The sequence below is a fragment of the Natrix helvetica genome, assembly GCF_964273705.1.
Source record: "Natrix helvetica genome assembly, chromosome: 6".
NCBI classification, from domain to species: domain Eukaryota; kingdom Metazoa; phylum Chordata; class Lepidosauria; order Squamata; family Natricidae; genus Natrix; species Natrix helvetica.
Genome location: NC_138553.1, coordinates 35,071,862 through 35,099,735, shown reverse-complemented (window position 1 = coordinate 35,099,735; position 27,874 = coordinate 35,071,862). Strand labels below are relative to the sequence as shown.

At 38.0% G+C, this 27,874-nt stretch overlaps 1 protein-coding gene across 4 annotated transcripts in view; it reads left to right on the top strand.

The window, feature by feature from the left end:
• Positions 1-7,971: 7,971 nt before the first annotated feature.
• Positions 7,972-27,874, top strand: part of NR1H4 (nuclear receptor subfamily 1 group H member 4) — a 39,228-nt gene continuing 19,325 nt past the window's right edge. The window contains exons 1-5 of one of the 4 annotated variants that reach the window (XM_081957912.1): positions 7,972-8,166; positions 11,160-11,282; positions 19,130-19,201; positions 22,310-22,672; positions 25,745-25,885. In XM_081957912.1, coding sequence (XP_081814038.1) covers positions 11,198-11,282; positions 19,130-19,201; positions 22,310-22,672; positions 25,745-25,885 — 661 coding nt within the window. In that variant the 5' untranslated portion in view covers positions 7,972-8,166; positions 11,160-11,197. Of the gene's footprint in view, positions 8,167-11,159; positions 11,283-14,095; positions 14,200-19,129; positions 19,202-22,309; positions 22,673-25,744; positions 25,886-27,874 lie in introns of those variants that run through there. The other 3 variants (XM_081957913.1, XM_081957914.1, XM_081957915.1) reach the window with 3 other exon arrangements.

Below are 27,874 nucleotides of genomic sequence, written 5' to 3'. Positions count from 1 at the left end.
TTTTTGGCTAGGTACCTGAGAGAATTCCAATGCTTTTGTGTGTGTGTGTGTTTTTTTTTTTAAAGGAATGATTATTATATTAAAAATAAATAAATAAACAGTGCTACAAATTGCTAGTGTCAACATTGCTTTTACTTCCAAGAGAAGTTGAATTCTACATACAGGTGAAACTCAAAAAATTAGAATATCATGCACAAGTTCAATTTAAAAGGTGAAACTAATATATGAGATAGACTCATTATATGCAAAGCAAGATAGTTCAAGCCGTGATTTGTCATAATTGTGATGATGACAAATCACAGCTTGAACTATCTTGCTTTGCATGTAATTAATCTATCTCATATATTAGTTTCACCTTTTAAGTTGCATTACTGGAATAAATGAACTTTTGCATGATATTCTAATTTTTCTAGTTTCACCTGTAAGTCTCATAATTATCCTTATGAAATAAAAGTGATAGCCAAAGCTTGGCTTTGAATATTATAGTTCATCACATAGTCAACTGGATTTGGCATTTTTATCCACCTATTGAGTCCTTCCCAAGGACTTGGATAGGGAGATGTAGAAGTCGGGTGGTGTTAAAGTTATCATCACAGGATGTAAGCTGCCTTTTGCAATTGACTGAGGATGAGTTTGTCAATATCAGTGGTGTTCTTGTGGTGCTTAAGTTGTTTAGGGATTACAAACAAAGGTCCTATTATTATTGGTACTACTTTTGATTTCTTTTGCCAAAGTTGTTCTATTTCTATTTGTAGGTCTTTGTATCTTCTCCAGTTCTTTCTCTTCTATTCTGTTGTCTTCAGGTACTGCCACGTCCACTATCCAGACGTTTTTTTGTCTTTTTTATTGACAATTGTTAAGTCTGGTGTATTATTTATTTATTTATTAGATTTCTAGACCGCCCCCTCTCCCCGAAGGGACTCGTTATGTGGCAGGTGCTTCTATTTTTGAATTCAGACATTCCAGAGCACTTTAGCTTTTTTATTTTCTATGACTTTCTCTATTTTAATGTCCCACCAGTTCTTGCTTACAGGCATGTGGTACTTGTGCAGATTTTCGAATGCACCATTGTTGCTATTTTGTCCTGCTAGTGATTGTAATCAGTCTGTGCGATCTTCTTACAGCAGCTAATCAGGTAATCCACTGTTTCCTCAGCTTCTTTGCAGGGAGGGCATTAGATAGCAAATGCCTTCTCTACAAAGAAGCTGAAGAAACAGTGGATCACCTAGTTAGCTGCTGTAAGAAGATCGTACAAACTGATTACAATCAATAGCAGGACAAAATAGCAACAATGGTGCATTCGAAAATCTGCAAGAAATAGCTATCTAGCTAGCTATCTTCTCAATTCTGGCTTTGTATGTATTTCTGCTTAAGGTTTGGTCTTGTGCAGCCAGAATTAACTCCTCTGTGTCTTTCTTTATTTTTCCTGTTGTTAGCTACTTTGCCTGCTATTTGCCTGCTTTTTTGCTTGGCAATGAGTTATTGTAAACCAGTCAGATGTTTCAACCAAAAATCAGACAGTTCATCTTCACTTGGTGCTGACTAATTGTTGATCTTCCTTGCCCCCTTTCTCCACCCTTTCTGCTGTTATCACAAATTCTTTCATTTCAGGTTTTTTTTTAAAACTCTTATTCAGCTCTTCTATTGAAGCTGCATTCTTATTATAATTCCTTAGGTTGTGCCATAGCTGCATCCAGAACTGCGTTGTTTCTTCTTTTATCAGATATTGGCTAGTTCACTGCAGTCTCTCCATTGATGGATTGGTGGAAATGTTTCTGATTTGATGCTAATAGAAATTCTGCCTATAGTATGCAATTCAAGTTTCATATCTGGTTATCATTCTTGGCTATAGTAGTTATTTGCTCTTTTATTATTTCCAGTGCTTCCTTAATCTTTATTGTTTCCAGATAATATTTCTCCTCAAGGAATTCTTTGGTTTTCTCCCTCTCCCTCTTCTTTTCTTTAATCTGCTCTAACTTTCTGGTATCTGATTTTAGCTTGCTGATCTTATTTTCCTGCTTGAAATGGTCTCTCATTTTTCTCAGAAGACACAAACCCACAACTGTGTTAAGGTAGTGCCTCAAGGAGTTTTTCAGTAATCTCTTGGATTGTCAATTACTTTATGACAGGTCTCTTAATAAATGCCAGAATGGATGCATTGTGTAGCCAAATATTTTAAAGTACTCACACTTCTTATCACTGCACAATAAATGATGACAATCTTAGTTTTATTGTTATATAGCCTTTAATAAAGTTTCATTGTGAGTGATACAGCTTGCTCATTTTACGAATTGCTCATACACTGATCATACAGTAAAGCTGCCATCCTATATTCCCTCATATAGAAATGCTATTGAATGTAATGGCAATCATTTCTGGGTACAAATGTACAGCTTTACATTAGATAACAATGTATCATCAGTCAGGTCTATCTCATTTTTTAGGACTGATTGATGAAGGGGTCTCTTCTACCATGCTATGGTTAAATAGAGAAAAGTACCATTAATGAACATCCTGTACAATGTGAAAATCAGAAGATGCTTCTTTATGTCCCTTTTTAAAAAAAAAAATCAATTGAAGCAAACCATGCATAATGAAAATGTGCTACGTCCTAACTATCATAGATTCACAGGATTTGGCAGAACCGAGGTGATCTTGACTCTGCTCCAAAAGGCTAAGCAGGGTTGGATTTGGATGGAAAGTTATCAGGAAAGTCGAGTGCTATGCATTAAATTTGGAAGCCACAATTTTGCCAAGGAAACTATGTAGATATAGTTCTTTTCAGGCAATGTCCCCAATTTTCCTTATTTTTTCTGGGTTATCTTTATAATGTTCCCATGATAGGATTGAGCCGCTTCCTTTTTTTTCAAAAATAATTTACAATAATGGCCTTCCTAAATCACTTCAATCAAGAGTGTGTAAACCAGATGATAGTCCTACAAATAACAGAAATGGAAAACTTTGGAAATAGTTTCATTTATAACCGTTTTATTTATAACAATTTTTTGCATTCTGACTTTGAAGCAACACTGTGATATAATTGCAAAAAAAAATAATCAAGACCAGTTTTAGACTGCATCAACATAAAGATAATTTCCAAATCAGGGGTGGTATTCACTTACCTACCAATTTTCAAATACTGTATAAGCTCATGTCTGCACATGCCTTTAAAAAGAGCCCGTAGGGGCAGGGCTGGTGGGCATGGCCACCCGCAATTTCCACTACCGGTTGGGGTGAACGGGTCAGAACCGGCAGAATACCACCTCTGTAACAAATGGTAAGAAATAATAATTCCACTTTAAAAGTTCCATTGCAAGGATTCTGCACTGATCAGACCCCCAAGGGTTCAGAGAAAGGCAGGGCAATGAAAATGATCAGGGAACTAGAAGCAGCCCTATGAAAAATGAAAGGAAAGTGAAAGTGATTGCTATATTAATAAGTGATCACGGGACCACTCTTAAATATCTCAAAAGATGTCAAATATAAGAGAATCAAAGCCTGTTCTTTCTTATTCCAGATTTCTGGAGAGGAAATAATGGAGATAGAAAGCAATAATTGGTTGAGTTGCGATGTGAACATACAGGTTATTGACTGTAGAAAGATTATTCAAGAATTAATGCTATTACGGATATAAACAGATATTGAAATATAGGATCTACCGTGTTTCCCCGAAAATAAGACGGTAGATCTATATTTCAATATATATTTATATCCGTAATAGCATTAATTCTTGAATAATCTTTCTACAGTAAATAACCTGTATGTTCACATTGTAACTCAACCAATTATTGCTTTAGCTTATCTCCATTATTTCCTTTCCAGAAATCTGGAATAAGAAAGGGTCTTATTTTCTTTTGACCCCTGAAATAAGCACTTGGCCTTATTTGGGGGGAGGTCTTATTATTTTTGAGGTACAGCGAGCGTGGTCACTTCATGGCTGCTGCTGTGTTGCAATATTTTTGGGAGGACTTATTTTCGGGGGAGGACACATTTTAGCGCATGTGCTGATTGGGCTTATTATCTGGAGAGATCTTATTTTCGGGGAAACAGGTGATGTGACAGCTAAATTGTCTACAACAATCCATGAATGAAAGATTATCTGGCAAAATTTCTGATCTCTGAGGAGGGAATAAAGAACGTGTGTTAAGAAAATGAAAAAGAGTTTTAAAGTGCTGAAAGAAACATGACCAGATATATTTTGAATATCCCCTCAATAGCTTCCTCTCTTAATTCCTCACTAACACAGTTAATATGACTGAAATATCAATTTAATTGACCATTAAATATGTTATAAATAACTCCAGCACTCACTTTATTCCAGGTAAAACACCCAGTACTCTTGCGGACAAAGGTTTCCTAGGATCCTGTTGGATCCTGCAACCAGTAATCTCAATAATATAAATACTAAATAATGTACCAATTATCATTAAGAAAATCAATATAAAGGAGACTGCAAATAATCTCTGAGTTAAATTCAGTTTAAAAGCCATCACAAGTGGTTTAAGGTGCATAAAGATACAAAAAAACACAATTAATTAAGCTGAGATTGAATTATATGAGACAAATACCAGTCAAGTCAAATACCTTCATTCAGATCAAATGAGACCAAATATTGTTCTGTGTATCCAATACAATTCCCTCTGAAGTAAAGATTCATATATTTCCTGTTCTATCACTGTTCTTCTCTATGCATCAGAATGTTCTTTTCTTCATAAGGGACTTCATCCAGATAAACACAAAGGGTCTTGTGTCCTGTCCTTCATAATGCAGTATTCCAGGGAGGTATGACCCTAGAAGCCCCACCAATGTACAACAGTCTCAATCTCTTGATCTCCCTGACAGGGAGAGTTAAGATGTTTAAGACATCCATGTCTTCTTAATATTTCTCCCTTGAAAAAGGAATATTCATTTCTGTTGCAAGAGGAAGTGGCCAATGATGGGGACTATATGCCTTATGGTTTTTCTGTTTTTGTCATATGGTTGGTTTTATGATTATATATATATATTGTTTTATGGGTTGTAAGCCATTAAGAGTTGGTTTTAAAACAAACAGCTACAGTATATTAAATAAATAAATATGCAGCACTGGAAATCCCATTGTAATCTCAATCACTAAAACCACTGCTCAGTTTTGTTTCATTATAAATTAAATGTGGTGATGGTAGGATCATTCTAACCTCATACTAGAACCAAAGGTTTGAAGTTCTTTGTTTCTAAGTGATTTTCATAACATGCCTTGAGTCTCCTTATAGACTGCTGTAAAAAAAAAAACAGTAATTGTTAGTGCAACAACATCAAGCCATGAAACTAGCAAACACCATTGATCTTTGGGTGGATTTGCCTGGTGAGAAGAAATGGCTTTGAAGAAACAGGTATAGAAAATGAATAAATAATTGAGCATTGACATTGAGTCTTTATTGATTAACCCTTGGGCCATATCAAAGTGCAAAGTTCCAGAAACAAATTATTACTAAAATTTGATAAAAGCAAATTAAAATGGAATTGGAATAAAATGCAGTCTAAAATGAAATTGGACTAGAATACAATAATTTAAGATATTGATAAAATATGATAAAATTATATTTTGGTGTCAACCCTGCAATCTACCCCAATCAGTCTCTCATCTGCAGATCTCAACCGAACCATTTTGTTTAAGTACTGTGTTAAATGTTATTTTCAGGTTCTGGCCGCACATAAGGTAAATTGTTTTGATATGGGAATCCCAATGGGTTATTCATTTGGTATATAGACCAAGGTACTTGTCTCTCACCCCCTTATACAAGCAATAAATAATAAAATAAAGATACTGGACTAGAATACTCCAGAGAAAATATTAAAATACACCAAGTCAATAAACAATTTGGATAGTATTGAAATTAATTAAGCAGAAACAAGATAACATCACACAACTATTAAAACTGGAAATAAAGAGTGGAAGAATGTGTGATAGACAACAATAATAACAATGATAAAATGCAGACTTAAACAACTCCCTTCATAAGAGGCTTGAATACCTAGCCGATTTCTATAAACAGCACAGTTTTTTCCAAATCGGATTTGATTAACTGTTTTGTGATACAATGTATATTACTGGCAGGCTGTACAAAGATTTCTTATTTTTAGAGGAGTTACGTAAAATCTTATGTAGCAGTGGGTGACAAAGGTTTTATTTATTTCACGTTATTATCTATTGACTTTAAAGGCCTAAGTACTGAAGAGATGGAGCAATAGTTAAGTCAATGATTAAATGGATAAAATAAGCATATACAGTAAATGTTTAAAAGAGATTTTATGTTACACTTATTTTTGAAAGTCATAAACGGTTTTATCCTTGAAAACAAGCCAACATTCTGCACAATATTTCCTTTTACTTTTTAACACATACGACATACTACCACTATCATATTTAACTCCTAATAATAATTCATAAATTATAGATTAGATTGCCAGCAAAATGTCTTGTAAATGTACATTTTGATTATGTGTACAGCATTGGGAGATGAGAAACTCATAGATATTCTGAGAAACAGCTGATATCAGATGTAATGACTAAAGAATGAAAGAGCAGAACGGGACCAGTAATTTATAGTAGGCACCATCTGAAATAAAACAGCAAATTATTTTAAAATACAATACAATAGTAGAGTTGGAAGGGACCTTGGAGGTCTTCTAGTCCAACCCCCTGCCTAGGCAGGAAACCCTATACCGTTCCAGACAAATGGCTATCCAACATCTTCTTAAAGACTTCCAGTGTTGGGGCATTCACAACTTCTGGAGGCAAGCTGTTCCACTGATTAATTGTTCTAACTGTCAGGAAGTTTCTCCTCAGTTCTAAGTTGCTTCTCTCCTTGATTAGTTTCCACCCACATAGTGGTAGTATGTCGTATTTCCACATAGTAAAAGATAATACTATGTTATGATTTTGAATTCATTTGATACTTAACAGACTAACTGCATTCATATGAAAAAAGAATAGAATAGAGTGTAAAAGCAGACAACATTTAAAATTATAGAAGGATGTTTCAAAATGGTAGGAATGATAGATGGATGACAAAATATATTTTAAAATGTTATTTTGATATATAATTTTGATTTCTTTGAGTTCTAGTCCAATGTATTCCATCTTATCACTTTACATATCAGAAAGAAACAGACATTACTGTTATCAAGCTACATTTCCTCCTTTCCTATAGTTCTTGTCTCCCCATATGCTAACAGGTGTGTGAGGAGGTGTATGAATCCGTGCATGGATTTCATTCATAAAATTATGAATTGTATAGATTTCTGAGGAAGTAGCTCTGTCTATTAAGATCTGTTCTCAGTTTTTTGAGATCTGAAGTAAAGGAGTCTATTTTGTTCATGTCCTATTAACCTGGCATTTAATTGGCAACTATGTTTTGGAATAATCCATGTTTGGTTGGATTCAGCCAAATGATGTTCTGATAATGATCTACCCTTTACACATTTCACACAGAAATAATTTAAAGAGTTCTGCAAGAATAAATAAATATATATAAACATTCACCTGATATTTATTAGGCTAAATCTTTCTTAATCTCAGTGCAAGATGAATGTGTACATTTCTTAGCTGTGACTATGTGGACGGGAATTGTAGACTTTTTATTTGGCATTTCTGGATGGCATCCATATTAGTGATCAGATCAGATTATCATTGTGATGTTAAATAACTTGTTTTCAGAATATTTAGGTTACAATTAAACAGTTGTTAAATAGGCATAGCTGTTCTATTTCTATTTTCTGCCTTTTTCAATACCTGGAATTCCACTTGGCCTTGATCTCTTTTGGTTATCTTATTCAAAGAAGCATAAGCTGGCATTTGTCAACATACTTTTTAGTTACTGCCCAACAAGAATCTTCAACCAATCAGGATAAGCAACATATCCTGCCCAGGAACTGTGTGGTATCCAGTTTTATAAAGTTCCTGCATTTCAAACCTGTTTAGATAGAAAGTACTGTTAATGAGTAAACTTTGTCTCCTGCAGAAATGAGTCAATGAAGAAGGGAGAAGTCAGCTAAAGTGGTCATGTTTTCACTGAACAATCCCGTGAAAGTGAAAATCAAAACAAAAATGTTCCTGCTGAAAAATCATTAGGAGTTTCAATTTAAAGCAAAATTGCCGATTCTATGAACACAGCAAGTTATCAGGTATAAATTGCTATTTACTAATGCTTGTAGTTTGGATAATTCATAATTTTGCGTGTGTTGTTTTCTGCAATTTCATTCATTTCATCTTATTGGAAGCTAACTACTAACACATGAATTAGTACAAGAATTTGCAATAAAGTGAAAAACAGGGCATTATTATTTATTTAATGTGTGATAAAGAACTCATTTAAATAAAATAGAATGTGCGTTAATCTGTGGGGATTAACTGCCAAAGCACTGTTTTTCTCATTGTCAAAATATATTGATGATTGATTACATATTAAATAATAATTACATAAACTTTCAAATTGGCTTATGATAATCTTTTCATTAAATTTAGCAAGTGTCCTGATGAAATTTGATATTTGTTTTATATTTCTGCTGCCGATCCCAAAATGTGAAGTTTTACCATGGTATGTAATATGAAAGGAAAAAATTAATTAATATTATGAATTCACAAGCATAGTATCTTGTGCAATGCAAAATCATCTTTCAGTATTCTTTTTAGCATTAATTTTATTGACAAAGGTGGAATGAATTTTCTTTATTATAGTAGCCACTTCCAATTCAGTGGTTCTGATAATCCTTTTTTCTTTCCTCCAATATTTAAAAAAATACTTGTGAGAATTTGATATTAATATCACTAAATATTTCATCATTACTATTCAGTATGTGCTTTTATCTCTCTTTTAAGAGGAAATATAAAACTTGTCTTTACATTACTTTCTTAGTATAAATGTTTTCCATAGAATCTGATTGATTCTGCTAATGATCACATAGCTCTGACAAATGACAATGCTATTATTTTGGTTGCTAAAGGGACACATTTAATTGAATGTACAAATACTCTAAGAGAATGTCATTCTTTATTCACTAGTTTCTCATGGGTTTGTCTTACTTTAAAATAAAATTAAAAATATGGGCAACAGCACAACACCATACACAGAGGCTGCAATAAAATATCAGAACACAAATGAAGCCAATGATTGTCAATGCTCAGTACATCTAAGACAGTGGGTCACCTTAAGTGCAATAGCCATTTTTACCTTATCTAATGTTTTAATGCAAACACTTAATTGATGTATATTTCTATCCAAAGATAAAAATATGAATGGATTTGATTGACTGACATTTCAATAAATTTCAGTGAACAAAACTGAAATATATGGATTGAATTCACACATTACATTAAGCCATAATGTAGCTTATCTGACTTTGATTTGGTGTAATTTGTGGACCCAGCCAAGTGAGATTAATTTGATTAATAATGGTGAAATAAACCAGGATGCAAACTCAACCACTAAGAATTTGGCCTTACTTTCTAGACAAAAGCCATAAAGGTTCATACAAGAAAAGTAATAGAAAGCTTTCATAGAGATACATAGTTGTGCAAAGAAAGTTAGATTATTTTATGTAAACAGTATTAACAGACAATTGTATAATAAAATAAGTGTAAATTTTAATTTTATAATTTTAATACAAAACAGCTGTAAATGGCCAAAGTGGTTTGTTGTAAATCACGTGTCTTCAGATTTGTGAGGTTTACATCTCCCAGATTTTTTTCCAAGATTGCAAAAGCTTTGGAATTTTACTTCGTATACAGCTAGAGATTCAAGATTGAAAAAGGCTTGAATATGGCACTACTAACATCTAGTGAAATGTTATGCTTATGTAGAAATGACCAGTTGATTTTACAGAGTTTACTTGACCATCAATAAATATATATCTTGGAAATAATGAATACTTGAAATTATATTCAAAATATTTGCTAATGTATTTTTTACCCTGCCAATGAGACAAAGATAGCTCTCAAAATCAAAATGTATGATTGAATTGTTCTCTATAATACATAGATTATAATAATACAATACTAATATAATATTAGTATACTGGAAATGTCTGATAAATATTATCAGAACAGAGCCTGTGAACAGTATGTTAGATTATATCTCAGTTCAGACATTCTAATGTCCACCACAACACTTCCAGTAATTTTGTATTTTCTAGCACATTGGTGTTTGACTGTGAGACACCTTAAATATAGTAGCCCATGGATGAAGGTTAATAAATGCAATGAATAGATGAGTTTGTTAAAAGTGTGGAATATTTCCACCAACATATGAATCTGTTTGAAGCATGTCATATCAATATTGACTAAGCATCTGATGAAGTAAGCAACAACTCCTGAAATGTTATAATTTTTAAATAAAATGTGTCAGAAAAAGTGCTACCTAATCCCTAATTTTTTGGCTATCATAGTCTAAAACAGCTCTCTTTCAACACTGCCCACAATAGCAGTAACTGAGAATGCCTTCATGGATAATGGCATATTGATTGTTAATGGAGAAAGATTGTATGATCTGGCAGTAGTGCTTTCCAGTATGAGTTTAGGCAAGTATATCCATTTTAAAAATGGGAAGTCTCTTAGTCTAAAAACCAGGGGTGAAATCAACTTATCTTCGCTACAGGTTCGCAAATGTGAGCACATGCATACCTCCGTACATGCGCAGGACCTTCCGCGCATGCACAGAGCATAAAAAATGGGACATGATGATGTCTGGGCAGGGGGGGTGGAGCCTCCTACCGCCACCACTACCAGTTCGCTTGAACCAGATGGAACCGGCTGAATTGCACCACTGCTGAAAACAATCACATTACAGTATTACATACTGGGGTGATCCACTTGGAAGAATGTAATTTGTTCTGTTCTTGTAAGAATTATTTTTATTTGCTGTCAAGTCTTAACCAAGGATCTAAGAATTATTAAGACAGACTCAAAGAATATAGGCAGTTCCAAACAGGGTGGTGGGTTTGTTTGGTTTTTTGTAAAATCAACATCTAATAAATTTAATATTTCTAGATATGCTTGAAGTATTGCTTCAAGGGCTCCAGGCACAATTGCTGTAACAACATTTTCCCCCATAAGCATTCAGCTTTGATCAGCAAGTCCCAATATTTTGTAATTTTTGTCTAATAATATTTCTTGTTGTTAGGTTTCATCGCTGTTTGCAAATCTTACATTAAAGATTCTATGGCATCGGAGATGAACTTGATCAACCATCCCCAGCTATCTTCCGCAGATGGATTTTCTCTTTCTGAAGGACCTAGTTTATTTGGTAAATCAGAACTTACATTCATAGCAATACAATATTTATAATGAAAAAAAGCTAACAGAGTCAGTTTGGTCTAATGGTTAAGTCACCAGGCTAGAAAGAGGGAGACAATCAATCTAGTCCCACCTTAGCCATGAAAGCCAAGTGGGTGACCTTGGGCCAGTCACTCTCAGCCCAATCTACCTCCCAGAGTTGTTGTTGTGAGGAAAATAGGAAGGTATGTTGGATATATTTGCCACCTTGAGTTATCTCTTAAATATAACAAAGGCAGGAAATAATAAATAAATAAATAAATAAATAAATAAATAAATAAATAAAGTCTATCATTTTAACCAATTGACTATTTTTAGGAATGCCCTCAGTTAGTTTTTGTCGATGCTATAAAATGAATGAATAATAACACAGTAAATAACTAAATAAAATTAAAGAAAATAAGGCAATTCAGTGGTAAATCCCACTATTAATGCAATAGGAGAACACATATACTCATTAGCCCTTCACTAAAAAGTCTCTGTCTAAAATCCTGGATAGCAAGTATCAGTCAGTGCAGGCAGTATGGAGATGAATGTTGACTGTGTTTTGTTCAATGTAAAAAAAAGATTGCAGTCTAATTACTGAACATCCAGGAATTCAGAGTCCTCAGTTGCTCAACTATTCCATAGTTCTTGGTGCTCTTTGAGCTTGGTGGGTTTCTTGGAAATATTTTGTTAATGTTACCTAGTTTGGCAATGAAATGTCTGAAGGAAAACCACCAAGCTCTGAGACCACCAAGGACCCCACTGTTGTCTAACCCTGAGTTTAACCTTCAGCCACAAGTATTCTCTTTTATCAATTCTGTGTTTCAACCAACACCTCCAAGGTCTCTTCGAACTCTGTCATTCTATTCTATTCTAAATGTCTTCTCCATCATTCAGCAACATTTACATTTAGTCAAACATTTAGTCAGGTGAAAAATTCATAAACTCTAGTGTAGCTGTCCTTTCCTTTCCTTCCCTGTCCTGTCCTGTCCTGTCCTTTCCCTTCCCTTCCCTTCCCTTCCCTTCCCTTTCCTTTCCCTTTCCTTTTGTTTTGTTTGAAAATACAGTATACTTATAGATGAAAGAATGTGGTGATCTGGAATGAAGTCTTGACGATGAGGAAGATGGGAAGGGATGTTAACTGTTTGTGATACTTCTGCATTCTTTCAATGTCTGTATTCTTTCTGCTCTCTGCCTCTTCCCCTCAGCTGTTTATCTTTCCATCTGCCTCATAATACTTCCTTTAGTCTGTCACCGCTTCTCTGTTTTCAGCTGTCAGCATATAAGAGCATCCCATCAACTTAGCCAAAAGATAAGAATAGATGGGTTTTGCAAGCAATGAGCAGGTGACATCAGGTTTTAGTATAGAAAAGATTTTCTGAGAGTGCATAAAATACAATCACAATCTCTCTCTCTCTCTCTCTCTCTGTGTGTGTGTGTGTGTGTGTGTATGTGTGTGTGTGTGTGTGTGTGTGTGCGCACAGCTCTGTTTTTTATATAATGAACGGTAAAATAGTTCAAGTAAATAGCATTTCCCCCATATATTACATTGTTAGCATTATTTGGACATAGGTATACAACAAATAAGCTATATAGTAAATGCAATTATCTTCTTTGGATATTTTTGCATGGTAATCAGTAACTCCTCAGTATTCCTCACCATGTTTTTCTGGACACTAATTCTTTTTGGCAGGAGTTAATTTCACCCTCACCTTTTGTCAGTGGCAGGCAGCTAACATGGCAGCAGATCACTCAATTTGGATTCAGAACCACTGGCCAGTGAGATGAGGGGGAGCCCAGCTGGTAGCAGGGCTGCATTGCACAAAAAGCTGATTGCAACATACTGATGGCCAGCAACAGCATAAAGCATTTGGCCAACTTGAGACACGATGAAAAGTCCTCCTCCATAATTCCTTTGCTTATAAACATGCTTGAATCAAGTTGTTTATTTATTTATTTATTCTTCGCATTTCTAAACCGCCCCCTCTCCCAAAAAGGGACTCGGGGCGGTTTACAGTCCACACAACAAATAACAGATAAAATACAAATATAAATATAACTATAAATATACATATATATATGTGTGTGGAGGAGGTTAAAATTAAGAGTACTGTACAGAAGAATAAATATGGGTCTAAAAGCCCTAAAAATGATTAAAAACGATTAAAAATTAAAACATTACCCTTAAAATAACCAGATGAGAGTATATATTGTTTATATTGAGTTTATATTGTTAACACGGAGGTGATTCTACCAATAGATCTCTTATCTTGGTGGGAGGGGAAGAATAACATGTGTTTCCCATGAGGCAAAGAGCAGTCCTTCTCTAGAAACAACTCTGGCAAATACAAGGCGAAAAAGATAATTTGGTATCAAGCAATTGACCTATTTACAACACGATCATATTCACTTGCTGGCTGTTACAACAAGCCATCTTCATGAAGCAGCTCATTTCCCCCAGCAGTTTCAGTAATGGTTTCAGTAGTCCTTGCCTTAGGGATAAACTTTTTATATAATTATTTTCCATTGTGAATTATAATATATTCGTTGATTGGCTTATTTTATCAGGCAGCATTTGAATAATTCATTAGAAAAACAAGAAATAATACAGCAGGCAAGCCTATAGTTATGAATGCTTCTTCTGAGAGCAATTTTTCTAAATTTCACCAAATTGGGCTGGACAATTGTCATAGCTAGTTTCTCAACTTATTTCTCATAATAAAGTTAATCAGTAAACTGTGTGACCTCTGCCCTACTGTTTCTTTGGCTGGTCTGAGAGGAAGTTTTACATCATTTGGAATTAGAGGTTTGGAAGTTAAGAAAGCAGACGAAAAACCATATTACAAAATTACAAAATTTTCAGGAACTCTACTTAAATTGTCAAACTGGAATGCTCTTAAAAGGTAAGATATCATGCCAACTTACTCATTTGCTATTCTTAATATTAGATAGGATAATTTTATAGCAGTTATAATGAAACTGTTAGATTGGGTAATGGATAGGCACACACAGGCTTAACGGTAACGACAGCTCTTTATTAAGTACAGCAAGTGAGAACAATCCAGCAAAGGTTGAGTCTGTCAGCAGCCCTTTTATAGGGAGCTGTCAGACCCTTCGACCAATAGGATTAAACCTCTGTTTCCCCCAGAACAGAGGACCTTGGTGGAAACCACTGTAGTTAGAGCAAGTATCTAACACTCCTCCCCTCTTGGATGGAACAATCCTACTTGTTACGTAGTCATGCAGGTAGGTGGGCTTTTGGGTAGCTCTGCCTGACCTGCGCAGTTCAGTAGGAGGGGTTTCCTTGGACAGGTCGGACGGACCTATTTGCTCCACAGCTCCACTTGGTGGAAGCTCCTGGCACCTTTCACAGGCCACGGCTGGAGCTTCTAGAGCCGGTTCACTTGGAGCTTGCTGCAGGCCTGCAACAAAACCAGATAAGTTTCCCGGTACCCTCGGGGTTGAGCTGGCCGTGGAAGGAGTGAGTGTTTGCTCCATTTGGGTAGGGCTTTGGCTAACTCGTTCAGCAGTTACCTCTGGTTGTCTAAGAGTGGAGTTGGAGAGGCGGCCACGGAGTTGGTCAATATGCCTTCTCCAATTCCTACCATCTTCGAGCTCTAGGAAGTAAGAGCGAGGGCTGGTGATGCCTATCACTGTGGCAGAAATCCACAGAGTTCCCCCAGCGTAGTTGTGGGCGTATACCGAATCCCCTACGCTAAATGTCCGAATCTTGCTTGTGGAGTCTGGGGGCGATGAGGCAGAATAATTGGGTTGTAGACGGTCTGAGTGGGGCCTTAGCTGGCGACCCATGAGAAGCTCGGAGGGACTTCTCCCTGTAGTGGCACTGGGTGTGATGTGCTGAATTAGCAAATAGTGGTCAACTCCTGTTTCCCAATCTCCCGGGGCCCATCCTACAGAGGGCCTCTTTTGCAGATCTCACTATTCTCTCCACCTGACCATTGGGGGCTGGATGGAATGGCGCGACCAAGGCATGCCTGATTTCCTGAGCTGCTAGGAAGGTCTCAAATTGCATGGCCGTGAATTGGGGCCCGTTGTCAGAGACCAAGACGTCAGGCAGGCCGTGCATGGAGAAAAGTCTCCGTAGCACCTTGATGACCACTTCTGCCATAGTGGAGGTCATCAGGACTACTTCTAACCATTTCGAGTAGGCGTCCACAACTACGAGAAATGTCTGGCCATGAACTGGGCCAGCAAAGTCAATATGCACCCTAGACCATGGTGCTTGAGGTCGCTCCCACTCCTTAGCGGGCACCTCTGGGGGAGCTGGTCTGGACTCCTGGCACGGTGTGCAGGTAGCCATCCATTCTTCGATCTCCCTGTCCATGTTAGGCCACCACACGTAACTCCTAGCCAAAGACTTCAGCTTGACAATTCCAGGATGCCCTACGTGTAAAGCCTCTAATACTGCAATGCGCAGTTTGGGTAGAACAACAACCCGGTCCTCCCCATAGTAAACAGCCATTTACAACCGATTACTCATTGCATTTGGCAAAATACATTTTGAAATCAGCCCCAACAGGCCCCTGGGGCCACCCCCTCCACACCCAGTTCAAAATTTGCTTGATGGTGGACTCCTTTGCAGAGTGATGGGCAATGTCACTGGACGAGACAGGCCCAGTCTCAAGGCAGTCAATGAGGAGGACTGGCGTCTCGGGGATAGGGTCAGCAAGAAGTTCAGGCAGTGGGCAGTGGCTGAGAGCATCAGCGTGCCCCAACGTGGAGCCTGGTTGGTAGATGAGACGGTAGGAGTAGGCAGCTAGGAAGATGGTCCATCTGGTCATGCAGGGTGATAATGACACTAGGGTAGTTCGGTCCCCAGCAAGTGAGCCCAACAACGGCTTGTGGTCCATAACCAGTTCGAAGTCCCAGCCATATAGATACTCATGGAACCTCTTTACTCTGGCCACTGCAGACAAAGCCTCACTGTCCAGCTGGCTGCCCGCTCTGACCACTGACCACTCTGCGGCAGACAAGGTCCAGGAGTAAAATGCAATAGGGGCTTCGGTTCCATTGGGCATGTAGTGGCTGAGTACGGCGCCGATGCCGAATGGGGAAGCAGGTCAGCACCAATGTCAGGGACTGGCTGTACTGTACCAGGAAGGAATCCGCCAACAAGAGTTGTTTTACCGCAGCAAATGCGGCTGCCTCGGCTTTGCCCCAGGACCACTTTGCGTTCTTAGCCAGGAGACGGTGTAAGGGCTCAGCAATGGTGGCTTTCTGTTTAAGAAAGACGCTGTAGAAATTAACTAGCCCGAGGAACGCCTGCAGCTCGGTTTGATTGTGAGGTGTGGGGGCATCCTGAATTGCTTTGATTTTTTGTGTGGTCGGGTGAATCCCAGAGCCATCGATTAGGTACCCTGAGAATTCAACCCTTGGGACGTTAATTTGGCATTTCTCTTTTTTGAGATGGAGGCCTTTGTCTCTAATTCGAGCCAAAACAGTTTGTACACGTTTTAAAAGTTGTGCCTCGTTTGCAGCCGATACAAAGATGTTGTCGAAATAGGGGATGACTCCTGGAATCCCCTGCAAAAGCTGTTCCATGACATTTTGGAACAGTCCAGGGGCGATACTAACGCCGAATTGCAGGTGCTGACATTTGAATGCACCCCTATGCATCACAATGGTTTGGGCCTCCGCCGTAGCACCATCTACAGGCAATTGTTGGTATGACTGCGCCATGTCCAATTTAGTGAAAAATTTTCTGGGGCCTAATGAATGAAGGAGGTGCTATACAATGGGTACTGTGTAGGCGCTTTGTTGTAGCGCTTTATTTATTGTGCACTTGTAGTCTGCGCAGATGCGGACAGACTCGTTAGATTTGACAGGTGGTCAAATAGGGGTCTACCAGCATGCGTGATCGACTGGCCTACGAGCTTGTCAATTTCCCTGTCAATTTTGGGGCGGAGAGCAAAAGGTACTCTCCTGGGTTTTAGCCTTATTGGGGCTATGTTGGGGTCCAAACTAAAGGAAATTGGAGTCCCCACATACTTACCCAGACCGGTGCTGAAGACATCCTTGAACTCCTTAAAGATGACTTCAGCGCCATCATCTTTCAAGGCATTGATACCGGTCACCTCTAGGCCCAGGGCTTGGAACCAATCTAGCCCTAGGAAGCTCTGCAGGTTGCCGCTGACCACTGTCACTGGGAGTTTCCCTCTGAACTGCTTGAACGTCACCTGGAAGGTGCCTTGGCCCACGATGGGGACCCTGTTTCCCTGGTAATTGTGTAGCGGATGTCAGGGGTGCGAAGATGCTGCTTCTTTAGGCTAGGGATAGCCTGCTTTAGGGTAGACCACGGTATGATGGTCAGTGATGACCCGGTGTCAATCTTCATCTCACATGGAGAGTCCTCGATGAAGATTGTGACCTTCAGCTTTTTTGGCCGCCTGGTGTGGACTTGACCGATTGACGTGTGGTAGGTGACTCTATTGTCGCCCTCTGAGTGCTGTGGTGGCTTCTGCCAGGGCCCTTGGTTGAGCCTCTGTTGGCAGTTTGGTGCGCTTCTAAGCTACAAGGCAGTGGCAGGGAATTTGCTCCGGCACACCTTGGTGATGTGCCCCTTTCACTCGCAGTGCTGGCAGGTTGCATTGCAGAAACGGCAAGCCAATCTGGCATGGTCTCCTCCGTAGCTAGCGCAAGGCAGGAGACACGGTTTGAATTTGCGTGCTGGCTGGGCACGGCTACTGCATATGCGGCAGCTGTCTTCTTTACCTTCTGAGCTCTCGGGCTCTGCAGCCTCGCGATGTACGCGTGTACTCTTTTGCACATCTTGTGGAGCGCTTTGGCGCTGCAGAGTCTCTGTAGATTTGACGGCTGATTCGGATGCCCTGGCTTCATCCAAGACGATCTGCAGAGTGAGGTTAGATTTAGCGAGTAACCTCCTCTGTAGATTAATGCCCCGTACACTGCAAATTATGCGGTCCAAAATCAGCTCGTCCAGGTCTCGGAATTCACAGTACGCTGCGACCTTGTGGAGCGCCGCAACGTACTCGTTAATTGATTCACCCTCCTTCTGGTTTCTGATGTTAAATTCATGCTGGCAAACGTGCTTGGACGGCTTGGGCGCATAGTGGGTCCTCAGCGTCTGCTGAAGCACGGACCAGGCGACTGATTGTAGAGGTGTCGGCTCAGAGAGGTCTTTCCCCGTCTCGAACACGGTACCCAAGGAACATGTTCTTCTTGCAGCCTTCAGAAAGGCCCATGAGGTCGTTTGCCTTGAGGAAGCAGTCAAATCATAGCATGTACAAGTCCCAGTGCTCGGTGGCTGGGTCATACGGAGTCGGTGGGGCGTCCATGGCCATTTTGTGTTCAGAGGCTGTTTTGCATTTGCCACTCAAAAATGGCTGCTCGAAGCCGTGCTGAGCTCCGGGCTGGATGTACTTGCTGGATTGCTATGCTCTTCAGTTCGCCTAGTTGCCTTCCAATCCCACCCTCGTTGCCAGTGTTAGATTGGGTAATGGATAGGCACACACAGGCTTAACGGTAACAACAGCTCTTTATTAAGTACAACAAGTGAGAACAATCCAGCGAAGTTTGAGTCTGACAGCAGCCCTTTTATAGGGAGTCTTTAACCAATAGGATTAAACCTCTGTTCCCATCGGAACAGAGGACCTTGCTGGAAACCACTGTAGTTAGAGCAAGTATCTAACAGAAACCATGCCTAGACTCTGATGTATTATAACCTAATACTATTATTTCTTTTTTGTATGTATAACTAACTCAGCTTGGAACTATCTAGTGAGCATTTTCTTACTCTACAAAATGATTTCTAATATGTTGATTTTGGTTCCTCTTGTTTTTGATTTGTGGTAGACCTATCTTCTCCTTCCTGGTGTCCTCAAGATGTATTAGACTACAGCTGTCATCTTGCCCCAATCAGCATAGGTAGGTTGAAAATACTCTAAAACATGTAGAGTACTTGGTTTGGGAAATTAAAATATAATAAGACTCAAGCATATTAACGTTTGATAATTTGATAAAACAACATTACAATTGTGAATAATATTGGGATTAATATGGAAAAGGTTTCCCCTCTCCTGTCATGTCTGACTCTAGGGGGCGGTGCTCATCTCCGTTTCTTAGCCAAGGGAGTCATAATTGTCTGAAGACACTTCTGTAGTCATATGGCCAGCATGACTAAATGCTGAGGCGCATAGAATATTGTTACCTTCCTACCTACGTGGTACCTATTTATCTACTTGCATTTGCAAATATCAAACCCTCATATTGTGATGAATACTATTATCATTATTACAATGTTTATTTGATTTAAAAAGGATAACCAAGATCACTTACTAGTGTTTACACTAGTAAAACTAGTGTTTGTTCCATAATTTTATTAAATGAATTAATAAGCTAGTAGCATTTAATGGTTCTTTAGAAAGCAGTCAATCTTTCTTTTGTAGTCCATAGCTTACATTTTAAAAAGTGTTCTTTATGAATGCAAATGATGTAACAAAAACTTAAAGTTTTAAATATATATTTTTTGTCCCCCAAACTAAAAATAATATAATACCGTATACATTTATCCTGACCAATACCAACCTCATATGGCTTCGGTCCTACTCCTCTGAAAACTCCTCCCACTTGTATAAGAGAAAAAGAAAAATGATTTAAGATAATTGTAAAAAACAATATTGCATCAATTATTTATTTATTTATTTATTGTGTTTTCAGAATACATTTACTCATTCATTTGACCATAATTTGCTTAAATAACGCAATGACATACTGATTATATCCTAACTACAGGTTTGGTCTTTATTCTAGTCTAAAATATGTCTGGGTTAGTTTGTCAGGATGTCTGGGAAAGGAAAAACAAAGGAAACGGCTACCAAGATCAGATCAGAAATAATCTAATTTGATACTGCTTGAAAGAATTTGCATCTGTTACTCCTTGTAATGCCAGTGTGTAAGATTCATAATTAACTATTGAAATGTTTTATTTAGCAAAGCTATTAGTTTCAATGGCTTTTGAAAGTGTCAGATAAATTTAAGGAATACAAATATAGGATGTTAATTATGTAGTAAAAAAGGAATGTTTTATTAGTGGAAATCAAATTGCAGCCTTCATTGAAAAGAAAAATAACAACTGTAAGAAAGTAGTAATTTCAGATTTTCAGCACTGTACTTTTACAATGGTTCCTATAAATATTTATACTGAGAAATGAATAGAGCAACTGTTTTTGCACTGAGTTGAGTCCATTTAGAAATATTTAATCATAATTTCAAATGCATTGATTCTGTTCACACAATACAAGTCGCCCACATTGGAGTCTAGCAATATTTATATGTGATTTTGTCAGCAAATGCACTCATGCAGTTTTAGCAACTGGCAGTTCAATATTTAGAATCAAGAGCTAGATGGACACACAACCATTTTCATTCCACTATGTAAACATCTTTGGGGTAGGAGTGGGGAGGGACAGAGAAAAAGAGAGGCTTTTCTTTGGAAAGCTGAGTAATCTCTCACCTAGGAAAGGGGAGGAGACAAGATAGCAATCTATTGAATCATTCCCTTCTACTTTTAAAGAATGCCTTCCAGCCGTTACTAGAAGCCCTGCAATCCACCATTAATTGGCATATGTGTTGTATATGTGTATAGTCAGGGGTGGATTCAGCCGGTTTAGACCGGTGATCGAGATGTTGATTTTAATCTGGTTTGCCGAACCAGATTAAAATTGCAAGGACTGGCTGACCCCACCCACCCCACCCCGCCCCTTCCTGGAGTCTCCACGCAGCCCGCTTTGGATGCAAGGTAAGTGCAGGGCCCACACGGAGGCTCTGGAAGGCTGAAAAGCAGGCGTCTTGAAGTACCAGAAGTCCGAAAACGGGCATGTTTCTGGCCTCCAGAGCCCAGGGGAAGCCATTTGCGCCCTCCCGGAGGCTAAAAAAAAACCCTTTGGAGCATGGGGAGGGAGAAAATCCCCCCCCCCCATGGTGCAGGAAGCTGACTAGGCCATGCCCCCATGGCCACGCCCACCCAGCAACTGGGCAGAGAACCGATTGCTAAAAATGTTCAATCCCACCTCTGTGTATAGTCCCCTCATCTTGTTTGTTTGTTTGTTTGTTTGTTTTATTTGATTTATATGCCGCCCTTCTCCCAAAGGACTCAGGGCAGCGTACAACATTAAAAAACACACATCCCGAAAGTTAAAAAGAAATTAAATACATATCCAAAAAACAAACCCAATTTATAGGACAATATTTATAGCACATTTGGCATAGACATCTTCTTCCTACATAAAGTTTATATACACATCCACAGACACCCAACCAAATCTAAAAGGAATGAGCATGTCAAGAGGATCCAGCGAAGTTAATGAGAAAAAAGAAACCCATTTATTTTTTTTAAATGTATGCTGTAGATCCATCACGGTGGAACAGAGGCTCCCAACCTTTTGGGCATCAGGGGCTGGTTCTGTGGAGAGAGGTTTTTCTGTGGACCAGGGGGGGCGTGGTTTCATGTGCTGCCTGCATCCCGCAACTGGGGCTTCGCTTGTTTGCACGGTTTCGTTTCTGGCATGCCACAGCCCAGTACCAGTCCACAGACTGGGGGTTGGGGACCCCTGCTGTACAATCTCAGTTTAATAGACCACTCAGGGGAGAGGATATCTACTAATGTGAAATGTCTATTAAATTCATATCTGTCATTTTCATCAATATGCTTAATCTGTATGATCATGTAATTGACAAAACTCCTGCCATATGCAGAAAAAAATCAGTATAAAGGGCAACACCGTTATTTAATCTATAAAATCAGGAGGCTGCCTAAATGAAGTATGCATCCACCTCATATCACAAATCTGTTAATCCAAGGTATCACTATATTTAGACCCATCCAAGCACACAGAGCAATCTCAGTTCAGGATGATTGAACATTAATATTCACTGCAAGCATGTACAAGAGGAAAAAATGGCAATATTTATTTTTAGTGAAAATAACTGTTCCTAGAAGATTGACTTAGAAACATATCTTGTGTTCTTATTGAGGTGTACATCCGGATCCAATGATTTCTGCAGCGAAAGATACTGATGTGTCATCCTACTCACAGTACAACACTATGCATTTTTGCCCAATGCAGCCTCCAATCACTTTACCACCTTATTATTCAAGTTTTAGTCTTCATCCTCAACAATCTGAAGAATGGCACTCCCCTGTAATGTATGAACTTGAAAAAATGCCATCTAATAACTTACAAACCAAGGAGAGAGAGCTGGTAGACATTCCTGTAGCCAAGAAATCTCGAATGGGTCTACTCTCTGGAAGAACAAAAGATAAAGAGCTGTGTGTTGTCTGTGGTGACAAGGCGTCTGGATACCATTATAATGCCCTGACTTGTGAAGGCTGCAAAGGTAGGACAATTTTTTTAAAAAATAGGGCAAACTATTGCATAGAATTCATCTACTTAACCAAGGTAGAGCCATTGTTCAGATCTTCTCAACCTTGGCATCTTTAATACACACACACACACACACACACACACACACACTCCAGAATTCCCTGGTTACCAATTCTGTCAGAGTTTGAGTTTTGAGTTTTATTAAATTTATATACCGCCCCCCTCTCCCCGCAGGGACTCGGGGCGGTGTACAGACAGTACATATAAAACAACAAAGCAGGAACAACAAAACATTAGACAACCAACATAAACATACGGTCTGTATAATGCCCGAATTATATGGGAACTGGGAACTGATGTCTACATACCTTAAAGTTGCCAAGGTTGAGAAATATTGTTTAGATTCATAAATGTCTGTCAGTAGTATTACTATAATAGGGTTGTGTGTGATTACCAGAAGTCCCAGGAGGGACTTCTCCTGGTGCCGTCCACTAGGCAATGCCAACGGGCGACACCAAGGAGTAGGGCCTTCTCTGTGATGGGCCCAACCCTCTGGAATGACCTCCCCCCCGACATTAGAACCACTACTGACCTCCGCTCCTTCCGGCAAAAATTGAAGACTCACCTGTTCCGATTAGCAGGCCTGGCATAATTACAACTGTCCCTCCTGGCAAATGTACTATTAACTGGTTATTTTAGGGGTATTGTTTTTAATTTATTGTGTGTGTTTTAGGGGTTTAAAAACCTATATTTATATATACTGCTTTGTACAGTTCTTTTAATTCCATTTTTAACCTCCTCCATTCCAACTGTACATATTCAATTTTTTATTGTATTTTGATATATTTTGCATGGACTGTACACCACCCCGAGTCCCTTTTGGGAGAGGGGGCGGTCTAGAAGCATGAATAATAAATAAATAAATAAACAGATGGACCTATGTGACAAGATCATTCACTGTTTAACAAAAGCTTCCGAAGTAGGTTTGCTTCACTATCAAGTCAGGAGGGCAAATGCTGCAAGAATCAAAAAACAATTGGGGCTTCAGGTAGCCAGATTGGGAGCTCTATTTCCAGGCATCTGCATTAACTTGGGTGAAATAATGGATAAATCTCAGCAATAGAAGACTGCTGTTATTGCTGGAGGGACGTGATCTTTAGTTGGGATGGCATGCCTTTTTGTGGTATGAAAAGAATAAAATACATGGATATTTTCAAAGATACTATGTAAGGAATGCTCTACTCTTGGTAAGGAAAAAAGCTAGAACAAAAAATTACATGAAAATACCAGTCTGGCTTTCCACAATGGAAGGACTGATCCATCCAAATGTTGTAAACTTGGAAAAAATCGTAACATATAAAAATATTTTGAATGAGAAAAGGGAACTGAAAACTAAACCGGAATTACAAAACGAAGGGGTGGAACTAGCATGGTGGCCACATTTGCAAATGCAATCAAGATTTGAGAAAGATGCAAAGACATGTAGTTTCTATAAAGAGCCAACCACACTTGATCAGATATTACTAGCAACAAATGAAAAATTAATAAAGAAAATATACAGCTATTTATTAAGTCTTAAAATGGAAGATGAACAAGTGAAAGAAACAATGATAGCTTGGGCAAAAAAAAACTTTGGATATACTATAGAATTAGATAAATGGCAAAAAGTTTGGGATATGAATTATAAATGGCAACTACCTGCAAGGAAAACCTGTATAAAATGTTTTACGAGTGGCATTTGTCACTAGCAAAGCTAGCAAAGATATATCTGTCAAATATTGGAAATGCAAATACCAGGGCAGGTATATTGATCTTATAATTCCTTTCAAGTGCATCTATCTTGCTAGAACTAGAAAATTTCCTTACCCGGAATAGCTTTTGTATTTAATATCGTGCAATAATCTAGTACAACTATCTACTCCGTTGGTCACACAAGTGAAAGATTGAGAGATGTTTGCTCCATGTATCTCATTGTTCCCTGCATATACTCTATATAGGAACATTGTTAGAAATAACACTCTGTAACAAATCAGAGCAGAGTAGCAAGCATTCTATTCTAAATTGGCAGGAAATATTTCTCCAGAAGATATCTTTGTAGATTTAAAAGCCTATATGTGGTATAGAATATTGTACTTAAGAAAATCTAGTTTTCAAAAAACCTGCTCAAACTGAAAAGGGCGCCTTTGCAATCAATCGATCATTTAATCAATTTTTATTCAGTCATAAATCAGCAAATAAAAAAAGAAAGTCCCAATTAATTCGAAGGGAGGGAGTTCTAAAATATCTAAAAAGGCTTAGAAAAGAAACTACAATGTACTGTACATAGTGTAGAATAGTAGTTATAGACAAAGAAGTAAACAGCAGAATGATCTGATAATAATTGATTGTTAAGATAAATACATCTAAACTACCAGGATGTTAAGCAATGAATAGAGATAATTCTTGGCTGCCTTTGCATGATAGATTCAGCTATAAATCTTATTTAGTAAACATGCATGTGCATTAATCTACTGCTTAGTTGGGATTTGTCTAGGGAGACTCTCAACCATCCAGGTCATGGTTGTTCAAAGGTGGTTTTTTTTTCCCCAAAAGGCAACTGGATTTATTTAGTTTTTTGCCACAATAGGACAGGACCATATATTTGAAACTATCCACCAAAGATGGCAACTTATTGTGGCTGAAATAACAGAACACCCTAAGCCAAAGCCAACAAATGTACATTGCAATGCAGCACAACATGTAAGTTGGTTCAAATAGCATGATAAACTACCATGACTTAGATGCAGTCTACTATATGTAGTTCAGCCTATGTGGTTGGTAAATGATGGCTTATGGGTTAACAAAATATGTAAAGTTGACTATAACTTAGCATGACATATGAACCCACTGAGAGGATAACAGAATATGCAATATTTTAGAACTAACCGATTATACTCAAGTTAGAAATTCAGGCTAGATAAAACTTTTACTGTGATCTATAAAACACATTTGTGTAACTAGTAGCATCTTAAGTTAGTGGTGTTCATATAATAATCATTTTAGTATTGGTTTTAAATCTGAAATATTATTCTGCATATATCTTCAGGTTTCTTCAGAAGGAGTATCACTAAAAGTGCTGAATACAAGTGTAAAAATGGAGGAAACTGTGAGATGGACATGTATATGAGGAGAAAGTGTCAGAAATGCCGTCTACAAAAGTGCAAAGCAGTAGGAATGCTGGCAGAATGTATGTATACAGCTATTTTCATATTTTATATATATTATATTTTGTGTGTGTGTGTGTGTTGTATTTGTGCTGATAAATAAATAAAGGGAGACTAGTATAGATCTATTTCAATCTATTTAGGTCTCATCAGCTAGCCATAATGCCCTTACTGGGAATCGAACCAGGGCTGTATTGCATATTAGGCCGATGTAATTGCCACTAAGCCACAGGCTCTCTTCCTTATCAGCTAGGCCAGGGAAATAGGTTTGTATTTGTGTTACAACATATTTGGGCATACCAGGGGTTGTAACACACATACATACATACATACATACATACATACATACATACATACATACAGGCAATGGATAGTTAGGAAAAGATTATATGGTCTTTGAATTCACTCGTTTAGAAAAAAAATGAAAATCAGATTCACTGTTGGTATTGTACTTAACTAACATTAGACTTATAAAATTGTATTTTATTAAAATTTGCTTTCTTGGCATGTGTTGTGTTTTGTAAATATACAAGGATAGGATTCAAACTGTTGGGTGTTTCCTATTGATAGTTTCAGTTATTTTAGCATAATTGCAGTATCAAACCAGTTTAAGCTCATACCGGAAATTAATCTACTCTGAATTTTTAATATGCCTCTCCAATCTGATCACTAGATGCTAGAGTATATCAGCTCTTATGCTTTGTAGAAAACAATAGACTCTATTAGCATTTCAGAATTAATGAAAAAATTATAGTACAATTGACCCCCCTTATACTGTCAATTTAAAAGCAAAGACCTTGCTATATGCCCTCTCTGCCCTCAGTGCACAAGCAGGCAGACAAATGAGGCTGATCAGACCCTTCAATGAATCTGTAAGCTTGTCATAAAAATAAGCTTTCTTGAAAATAAAGTCAGGTTGTTCCCATAGAAAGAGGGAATGTGTGTATCTTCAGTACTGCCAGTAATTTAGCATCTGATAATAAAATAAACAGGAAAAAATAGGACAATGTAACTAATGCTGTCCAAGGACATGGAAACTTTCAAACCAGCTGGCCATTTTCTCAGATAGTCTTGAGTGAAGCAAAGGCCAGGAATAAGGCACTGTGACTTAAATCTCCCTCTGAAATGGAAACTTGTACTTTGTTACTATGAGAGTCATATAACTCATAATTTAAACATAAGCAGATTCTTGTAAAGTACAGGAATGAGGACATCATGCAAGTTGTAACTACCTTGGAATAAGGAGTGGTGCTGTTCATTTTTAATTTAGAAGCAACCTTCAAGGTTTGCCAGATAGTTAAACTTGTAACTTTTTTGTAAATTGACTTTAAGCAAAGTGATCTCTTTGAAATTAACATTGCCTTGGACTTTAGACTTTACTCATAAGACAGTACTGCAATTATTCCTGTAAAATGTTGCCATACTGCAAAAAAGGGGGCAATCTTATGGTTTTTATTACTTTATTTGTGCATTCATAAATCATCATGATCTAGTGATTACACATCAAGTTTTTGTGCAGTTAGAGATACATTTCTAGCTCAAGAAATAGAAAGGGATCCTCACTCAAATCGGGTTCATGCCTTGTTGGAAAGACAAGCTTGTCATTGGAAATAATCCTGAGATTTTATTAAATAGCTTAGAATGGCTGTTCTTGTAATACAATAAAAGAAATAAAAGAATACATTAAAATGGGGGGGGGGATCTAATACAATTAAACCAGAGGTGGGTTGCTGCCGGTTCAGCCTGGATCGGGCAGCGTAACGAGTAACGGCAGTGGGGCATCCCGCCCACCCGCCCGGAGCGAATCAGTAGTAAAAATAATAGAAACCCACCACTGAATAAAACTATTTGTCAGATATTTGCTGTTCTGTTCATTACTGTTATTTAGAACAAGAGACATCCATATGAATGCATGAAATAATCTATCTGGCCCTGGTTTATGTATACCCTGTGTTTTCTGATTCATGGATATATGGAAATGTCTTTTTTCATCTAGCATATGAAGCAACTGT